General features: G+C 46.7%; 1 protein-coding gene across 2 annotated transcripts in view; it reads left to right on the top strand.

The window, feature by feature from the left end:
• Positions 1–7,582: 7,582 nt before the first annotated feature.
• ppp1r14ba (protein phosphatase 1, regulatory (inhibitor) subunit 14Ba) overlaps positions 7,583–10,000 on the top strand; it is a 13,371-nt gene continuing 10,953 nt past the window's right edge. Inside the window, exon 1 of one of the 2 annotated variants that reach the window (XM_048237552.1) lies at positions 7,583–8,306. In XM_048237552.1, coding sequence (XP_048093509.1) covers positions 8,115–8,306 — 192 coding nt within the window. In that variant the 5' untranslated portion in view covers positions 7,583–8,114. The remainder of the gene's footprint in view (positions 8,307–10,000) is intronic. The other variant, XM_048237553.1, reaches the window with a different exon arrangement.

Raw genomic sequence — 10,000 nt, 5'->3', positions numbered from 1 at the left:
CTAACACGTGGTGGCTTGTTTCACACAGCAATGGTCTTAACATAAAAGGTCAGGACTAATGATGTGCACAAGCTGAAGCGTACGTGTGTGTATGTGTGCGTGTGTGTGTGTGTGTGTGTATGCATTTGTGTGTGCGTGTGTGCGGTCAGCATTAATGATGTGCGCAATCGGCAGCGACATGCTGAGTGTGTCCAGTGTCAGACAGCGGAGGTGAGTGTGTGTGTGTGGAGGTGTGTGTGTGTGTGTGTGTGTGTGTGTGTGTTTGAGTTTGTGAGTGTGTGTGTGGAGGTGTATGTGCGGAGGTGTGTTCACTAATGTAAGCTGCAATTAGAGGGTGGAATCCAGGGCTGTGGCAGAGCAAACGCATTTGTCAGGGTTGGGAAAAGCATATGTACGGGTTTGTGAGCACATCTGTGTGAGTGTCTGTGTCTGTGTGTGTGTCTCAGAGTGTAGGCTGGAGTGTGTGTGTGTGTGTGTGTGTGTATGTGTCAGAGTAAATGAGTGTGTATCTGAGTGATTGCGTGTCTAATTGAATTCAAAAGGCTTGTTGTGTGTGTGTGTGTGTGTGTGTGTGTGTGTGTGTGTGTGTGTGTGTGTGTGTGTGTGTGTGTTCAGTAGAGAAGGAGGTAGTGAGAGTGAGAGAAAGGGGGGGGCTATGAGAGGAATAAGAGGAACTGACCTGACAGTCATGATCGCCACCTACTGGTTGAATTTGTCAATGCAATACAATGAATTCCCTATAGAAAGTGATCTCTGCAAATGCAATATGTTAAGGTTAAAGAGAAGCTCCTGCAAGCACAGCTGCTGATGGCCATGTGATAACTCCTTATGTGACATGGGACACTGCATGTGATAACTCCTTATGTGACATGGGACACTGTGTGGCATTGCCATGCATGTGATAACTCCTTATGTGACATGGGACACTGTGTGGCATTGCCATGCATGTGATAACTCCTTATGTGACATGGGACACTGGGTGGCATTGCCATGCATGTGATAACTCCTTATGTGACATGGGACACTGGGTGGCATTGCCATGCATGTGATAACTCCTTATGTGACATGGGACACTGGGTGGCATTGCCATGCATGTGATAACTCCTTATGTGACATGAGACACTGGGTGGCATTGCCATGCATGTGGGGTATCACTGATGCAGTTGGAATAGAGGCATCTGTGCTAATGAGAATCACCATATGTCACTGATGTTTGGCTAAGCTGCTTAGGACAAAAGTATCTGATTGTCCTTAATCACCACTTTCTGATCCCTGCTGTTGGCGGGAGGCTTGTGTGTGTGTGTGTGTGTGTGTGTGTTTAACCACTCTGAGTGTGAGTTGATCTTCAAGTGTCAGTAACCATCCTGACCGGAGCAGAATGGGTCCAAGACAGTGATAAATATTCATGGCAAGCCTGTTTTTCTTTGAACAGTTCAGTTTGAACAATTGTGTGTAAACATTCAACCCTAAACAGCCAACCCTTCATCCCTTCAAGCCTTGTATGTTCTGCTTCCTCAGACTGTCTGTGAGTGTTTGCGAATGTTCGTGACTCCTGGGCAACAGAAAACTGTTTGCACACGGTCACAAACATTCGCTTATGTTTATGAATTTTGAACTTACCTCTGGTCTGGATCGGGTCCAGATTAGTTTAACCTTTGAACCCTCTGATGGCCAGAGCGCAGGGCCCAAAAGCTCTGTACACGGATATGAGGGGTGAGGACCCACAGATACCTGAGTGTTCACCTTTACAAGTGGAGGTGTAACACTGAGCTTGTGACCAGGAGCAGACTGCATTTCTAAAGGCAGAGCAGACTGCATTTCTATACAGGAAGGAGGCAGAGCAGACTGCATTTGTTGGGGAAATAGAGGTCCTTTAATGTGGGCAAGATGTTGCATATCTTTCACCAATCTGTTTCTGCAAGTGCAGCCATCTGTTGGGGCAGCAGCATCAAAGCCAGGCACTGAATGAGCTGATGAAGAGAGCTGGCTCTGTTCTGGAGATGGTGTTGGTGATGGAGATGGTGTTGGAGATGATGCTGGTGTTGGAGATGGTGCTGGTGTTGGAGATGATGCTGGTGTTGGAGATGGTGTTTGTGTTGGAGATGGTGTTTGTGTTGGAGATGGTGTTGGTGTTGGAGATGGTGTTGGATATGGTGCTGGTGTGGGAGATGGTGTTGGAGATGGTGTTCTATGCTGCAGATCGTGCTGGTGTTGGGGTTTGACGATGGTGTTGGTGTTGGTGATGGTGCTAGTGTTGGAGATGGTGTTGGTGTTGGAGATGGTGCTGGTGTTGGAGATGGTGTTCTATGCTGCAGATCGTGCTGGTGTTGGTGTTGAAGATGGTGTTGGAGATGGTGTTGGTGTTGGAGATGGTGCTAGTATTGGAGATGGTGTTGGTGTTGGAGATGGTGTTGGAGATGGTGTTCTATGCTGCAGATTGTGCTGGTGTTGGTGTTGGAGATGGTGCTAGTGTTGGAGATGGTGTTGGAGATGGTGCTGGTGTTGGAGATGGTGCTGGTGTTGGAGATGGTGCTGGTGTTGGAGATGGTGCTGGTTTTGGAGATGGTGCTGGTGTTGGAGATGGTGCTGGTGATAGAGATGGTACTAGTGTTGGAGATGGTGTTGGAGATGGTGCTGGTGTTGGAGATGGTGCTGGTTTTGGAGATGGTGCTGGTGTTGATGATGGTGTTGGAGATGGTGCTGGTGTTGGAGATGGTGCTGGTGTTGGAGATGGTGTTGGAGATGGTGCTGGTGTTGGAGATGGTGCTGGTTTGGAGATGGTGCTGGTGTTGATGATGGTGTTGGAGATGGTGCTGGTGATGGAGATGGTGATGGTGTTGGAGATGGTGTTTGAGATGGTGCTGGTGTTCTATGCTGCAGATCGTGCTGGTGTTGGAGATGGTGTTGGAGATGGTGATGGTGTTGGTGTTGGAGATGGTGTTCTATGCTGCAGATCGTGCTGGTGTTGGTGTTGGTGATGGTGTTGGAGATGGTGTTGCAGATGGTGTTGGAGATGATGCTGGTGTTGGAGATGGTGCTGGTGTTTTTAGATGGTGCTGGTGTTGGTGATGGTGCTCTGTTCTGGTGATGGTGTTGGAGATGGTGCTGGAGATGGTGCTGGTATTGGAGACGGCTCTAGACTAGAGCCCCCAGAGATGATTGTCGAGAGAAGGATGCAGCTAAAAATATAGAAATTCCTACAAAAAATCCCATCCTGACACTTAGAGGGTGCCATAGTTTTATGTATGTTGTGTGTGCACTGCAAATTCCCATTGGGAATCAATGAAGTAAATCCATCCATTCACCCATCCATCCATCAATCCATCCGTCCATCCAGTCAGTGAATCAGTCAGTCAGTCTGTCTGTCTGTCATGCTCTGAACGCTGTGTGTGGATGATCACAGGGTGGTCTGACCTGGACCCCAGTACAGAGCTGCATAGTGCATAGTGCATGGCCTGGGCCCCAGCACAGAGCTGCATAGTGCATAGTGCATGGCCTGGGCCCCAGCACAGAGCTGCATAGTGCGTAGCCTGGGCCCCAGCACAGAGCTGCATAGTGCGTAGACTGGGCCCCAGCACAGAGCTGCATAGTACATAGTGCGTAGCCTGGGCCCCAGCACAGAGCTGCATAGTGCGTAGTGCGTAGTCTGGGCCCCAGCACAGAGCTGCATAGTGCATAGCCTGGGCCCCAGCACAGAGCTGCATAGTGCATAGTGCATAGTGCATAGCCTGGGCCCCAGCACAGAGCTGCATAGTGCGTAGTGCGTATAAGTAAGTATAAGTATATATACTCTTTTGATCCCGTGAGGATCAGGATTTGGTCTCTGCATTTATCCCAATCCGTGAATTTGTGAACACAGCACACAGTGTACACACAGTGAGGTGAAGCACACACTAATCCCGACGCAGTGAGCTGCCTGCAACAGCGGCGCTCGGGGAGCAGTGAGGGGTTAGGTGCTTTGCTCAAGGACACTTTCAGCCGTGCCTACTAGTCGGGGGTTCGAACCGGCAACCTTCCGGTTACAAATCCGAAGCGCTAACCAGTAGGCCACGGCTGCCCCAGAGCTGCATAGTGTGTAGTGCATAGACTGGGCCCCAGTACAGAGCTGCATAGTGCGTAGTGCATAGACTGGGCCCCAGTACAGAGCTGCATAGTGCGTAGTGCATAGACTGGGCCCCAGTACAGAGCTGCATAGTGCGTAGCCTAGACGTTGAGGAATGGCAGGTGGGTTTATCTGACCTTCACATGACCATACACCATGGCGATGAACTTGAAGATGATGCCATTTCAGAAACGATTCACAAGAGTGGCTAAATGTTGCATACGGTCTGTTCTGGCTCTACTCTTAACTGCATCTGGAATGGACCAGTTTCACACATGTAGTTAAATATGACAGGACGTGACGTGACGTGACGGGATGAAATGGGATGGTGGGATGGGAAGGCCGGCTGAAGGGTCTAGTCCTGACCTGCACCATTTGGCTAACAGACACTTTTTCTGCTGTTGTGGTGAGAGATGCCCCTGCAAGGTAGCCATTGTTACTAAACAGCCTCTCCTAACAAATACACACACACACACACACATACATACATAAACACACACACACACACACACACACACACAAATAAATATGCACCAGCATACACATACACCCACACATACATACACACACACACATACATGCACACACATATAGACACATAGAGATGCACGTGTGCATACAGACATACACACACACAAATCACTCTCTCTCTCACACACACACACACACACACACACACAGACACACACACAGAACGAGAGCTGCATGCTTAAAGGCGATGTGAGCAGGTAGAGTGCAGGAGCTGTGAGGACACACTGCACTGCTGTTGGTCCCACCGAGCCCAATTACCAGCTGAGAGATGCCTCTTTTGTCTCTGGCTAAATTATTGAACATGGTGGCTGTTTTCGTTTTTTTCTCTTTAAATGACTCTTTCTTTGCCGCGGTGCTGATGCAAGCTGATGTGTTTATCACTAGGAGCAGTACACTCTCTGGTGGTGAAGAAAGCTGATGTGTTTATCACTAGGAGCAGTACGCCCTCTGGTGGTGAAGAAAGCTGATGTGTTTATCACTAGGAGCGGTACGCCCTCTGGTGGGAGAGTCACATGATTACAGTGCCGTATCTCTGTCAGTCAGTGGGGAGTGCCTGACATTCTCACAAGATGAGGGTGGTGAGTGTGTGTGTGTGTGTGTGTGTGTGTGGGTGTGGGGGGCATAATAATATGCCAGCCCATAATAATTAATGTAGGTAGGAGGAGGGCAGGGAACCAGGTATTAGTTGTTTGATCTCCCACTAATGAGAGCCAACCCCCAAAAGTGTTTTAAAGAGTGGAGAGGACTCATGTGATTCCAGCACTAACAGACTTTAGTGTTTTAAAGGGGAACTTGGCAACTATTTCAACGTAATAAACCTGTTTAGAAATCATTTGGATGGTTAAATGACATGTTCTGGTGAAAATGGTGACTTTCCCCGCTGCCCCTAGTGTCCCCAGGCGGAAAACCAACCTTGCAACATTGAGACTGCCGTCCCGGAAAGAGAAGTGAGGAACAAGAAACTCGTTTTAAACTGCGTTTCTTACCTTGTAACATCCACATAGTTCTGCCGAACTGATGCTAACAGTTTTGCTAGCTTGTAAACAAATCCATGTGTTTTATCGTTACCTTTTCACACAGTTTGAAATAGCATAATGCACAATTTCTCCAGCAGAGGGGGAAATATAGCTAATCCTGCCAAGTTTCCCTTTAAGGAGTAGAGAGGGCTCCTGTGACTCCAGCACAAACAGACTGATAAGAGCTGTTTGGTCGGCTGGGGTAGAGGGCAGCCGTGACCTACTGGTTAGCGCTTTGGACTTGGAACCGGAGGGTTGCCGGTTCGAGCCCCGACCAGTAGGCACGGCTGAAGTGCCCTTGAGCAAGGCACCTAACCCCTCACTGCTCCCCGAGCGCTGTGTGTTTCACTAATTCATGGATTGGGATAAATGCAGAGACCAAATTTCCCTCACGGGATCAAAAGAGTATGTACTTTACTTTAGTACACTGCACAGTACTGATGAGAGCTGTTTGGGGATGCCTACTTTAGTACACTGCACAGTACTGATGAGAGCTGTTTGGGGATGCCTACTTTAGTACACTGCACAGTACTGATGAGAGCTGTTTGGTGGGACGGGGCAGGATGCCTCATTTAGTACACTTCTGTCATGCACAATATTATCTCTCATGTTCATAGATGTTTTCAATACTGCAACTCAAGTCTCTAAATCAAATGTTCTTTTTCAAATCAAATGTTCTTTTTCAAATCAAATGTTTTTTTTATCAAATCAAATGTTCTTTTTCAAATCAAATATATTTCCTGAGACATGATTTCCTCTCCAGCCGCTCTGCACCATCTCTTCTGAGGGGGTGACTGAATATCATCTCATCATCACCATCATCATCTCTTCTGAGGAGGGGGGGGGGCTCTTTAGAGGGATGTCTGGCTTTTGTCATTCCCGATGACTTGAAGTGTAGAGTTTTCACCTGTGACCAGTTTAGAGGTTTCACTTGTGACCAGTTTAAGTTTAGAGGTTTTATCTGTGACCAGTTTAGAGGTCTGTGTATGTGTGTGTGTGTGTGAGTGAGAGAGAGAGAGACATTCATATAGTCAATATGTCTGCACAGGGAAAAACATACCACACAGCGAGAGTTTCAGTACCACACATCCATGTTTTTCACCTCTGAAATGGGCCTGGAAACAGTTGTTGGACTTATTTGTACAACAACTGTTTAAATACATGATCTCAAAAACCCACCAAGAATGTGTCATTCAGTGCCCACTAACATATACAGAAGCGTACAAATTCACATTTGAGCAGCCTAATAAAAAAAGAATGTCTTTAAGATCTCATAATAAATTTAGTAGCTTCTAAAAATGTGTTAATTCAAAACCTTTTGAGATCTATTTAATATTCATGTATGCAATGTCATTAGGCTCACATAAACCCTTTTCCCTTAACTTATCTGTGGTGTAGAACTAGTTAAGTAAGCCAACAAATACTTTATTAGGCCTATAAAATGTATTCATTTTTAATCAGTCATTAATCTAACCATGAGTATTTTACATTGTCTCAATAGCCACCCGAATTCTGTAGCCTAACAATTACCCACTGGACCACTGGAAGGAGCATGCACATTACAGGCTACGGTATTCGTCTTCACCCAGAACTACCATTCCCATGGATCTATGCGGCTTTGGATGGGAAATGCGCAAATTGGACTGAAGATGATCGAAATTGATTAGTTCAGACTAGATGTTAATTAATCTGATTAGGATTTCTAACTTGTCGGCCACTGAAACTAAATTCAATGATAAACATGTGGACACTTAATTTATAAATGATTTCAGTGACGTTATGAACAAAAATAATCACATTTCACAAACAAACGCAATTATTATTTATTTATGTCGGTAACGGACATTTGTTTCACTGTAAGCTTTAGTAGCCTATACTGTAAACTGTAAAAGGTGAGGGAAGGATGGAGCATGGACATTTGGTTGGGACAGTCCAAATCTAAATAATAGGGGGTGGCGCATAACCAACAATACTCAACAAATATAGAAATGTATGATTTTGGTTTATGTGCAATTCTGAACTTATGCGCGCATTCCTAGATGGTCGAGCAATATCCTGGTAATTTCGGGGGGAATCTCCCGTCAGATTTATATCGGTTTATAACATGAGGCAGGAGAAAAAGCAACTGTCACTTTATGTCCGGTGCAGCAGCCGGCAGCCGCAAGAAGTGAGACAGCCGACAAACCCATTTCTCCTGGTGGACGTGGTTTTACACGCTGTACACTTTCGAGATTATTTCCTAAACTGACTATGCATCTATTGTCATAGTCCTGAATGGGTTTGGGGCAGAGTAACTGATGCCAGTGAAGTAAGGATTGCGGATAAAAACAGTTTGCAAAGATGCAATGGAAGGCCACGGGAGAACAATAGCAAACAGATTAGTTCAATATTTGAACTCCTCTGATAAATAAGATCTTGTCGCCGATTTCAAGGCAAAGGTAGCTTTTCCGAAGAAGCGGCGGACCATGGCAGCTGTGACAAGCCCGGAGACAACCCCTCAGCCTCGGGTATACTTCCAAACCCCCCCGGGCACGGGGGACGAAGTTCCCCAGAAACAAGGGCGAGTGACAGTCAAATACGACAGGAAAGAATTGAGAAAAAGACTTAACCTCGAGGAGTGGATTGTCGGGCAGCTCACTCAGTTGTACGACTGTGAGGTAAGTCTTTGTGTCTCATTGCCATCGGCCCAAGGCAGGTGACGGCTCGGCTCACCGAGCTGTTTAAGGTTCTGGTGCCAAGATCTGTGCTTTGTCTCTCGGTACACGCTGTGACATCGCCTTAAACTTTGGTTACTTCCTAGCATTTCGCTCTCTGTGTTTTGCTCTTAGTGTATCCTATTCAGATATTCTTATCCTTCAGTCCACCAACTATAGCACACTCGGCTACACCACCAGGCTACTATTGAGAATTTGAAGCGTGAGAAGGGCGTGGCAGCAGCAGCGCAGGCTTATCTAATTAGGGAAGGCAGAGACAAAAAGACACATCACACCTGAGCGCGCGCTTCTCACTGCTGTTCTCGTGCCTCCCGCAGGCTCTTTGTGCAGCATGATGTGTTGTCGAGGCTGGGGGAAGCTCCCACCCAGTGGTGTGTGTGTTGAGCGTCTTTTTGTCTTAAATGTCACTGCTGTAGGGAAATGCAGTGAATCTTCTTCACTAATACACAAAGAGTGCACCGGAGGCCGTTTTCCTCAAGCCGACCCTTTCCCCCTGCGCTTCCTGGCCTGGCGTTTGGCGGTGGCGCGTGTCCAGATTCGGTCGCTCCTTGTCTTTTCCGTTCCATCCCACTACCCCCCCTCCCGGCAACACTATTCTCACTGTAGTCATATTGGCCATTGGCCTGCTTTTATGAGAGAGCAAATGCGTTACTCGTAACAATATTATATGATTTCCACAGTGGCTGGATTTGACATTAGTGTGCTTCAACTGAGCAATGTATATTTCTTTGTTCCTTTCAATGCAATGGATGATGTTCAATACACAAGACTAGTTACCTGTAGCAGGTGAAAGGAGGGAGGACAAAAGTTATGGCCTTTGCAACTCGGCTCACTTGGCCTGTTGTTAAATAATCAATAGCCATGTCGCTTTAGACCACAAATAAGGATCAGACCTGTTCGAAAGTTAAAAAAGTAGGTTGATCAAGAAAGCAATGACCATTGTGTCATAGACTTAGGCTACTAAAGCCTTCGCACTGTGCAATAGCGGGACAGGTGTCCATGCAGCCCTCTCGTCTGATCTGCCAGTACATGCAGAACTCTCTACGGGGTGCCATGTAGGCTAGCGACCTATGGGCGCCTCTCTTTAAAGATCCATCACGCTTTGACACCTGCGTGTTAATAATGAATAGAGCAATCTACACTAAAGGCATAATCCATGGTCCGTGTCTGAGCCCGGAGCTCGTTCACAACCCCGGGGGATGCGGCGATATGGTGATGGAGAGGTGAGATCACAAGCGCGCATACTGCGCCACCTAGAGGCGAGGTTTACCCACGAAACGAATGACGTCATGTTATGCTACAGGTCAACTGGTCATTATTTCCCCGACTCAACCGTTTAAGGTAAAATCTTGGTTTGCCATTGAAGTCACATCACATATCAAATTAGAAGAATAGACTACTGTTGCCTATGATGAACATTGAGGCATTAACAAAACAAAAAAACGAAACAATTCAATGATAGAAAAAATAGGCTATTTGACAAATTGATTGTTCATACAGATTGGTCTGTCAAAATCAGCGTGACCATTAACAAGTTTCTGTGTCCCAAGTGACCTGCTCTCTTCATTGGCTAAGTGTCCCAAGTGACCTGCTCTCTTCATTGGCTAAGTGAGTGAGCCAGTGTTCCCTCTGTATCT

This window comes from Alosa alosa, chromosome 2 (assembly GCF_017589495.1).
Source record: "Alosa alosa isolate M-15738 ecotype Scorff River chromosome 2, AALO_Geno_1.1, whole genome shotgun sequence".
Taxonomy (NCBI): Eukaryota; Metazoa; Chordata; class Actinopteri; order Clupeiformes; family Clupeidae; genus Alosa; species Alosa alosa.
The sequence above is the reverse complement of the archived record's forward strand: the minus strand, read 5'-3'. Positions and strand labels throughout refer to the sequence as shown.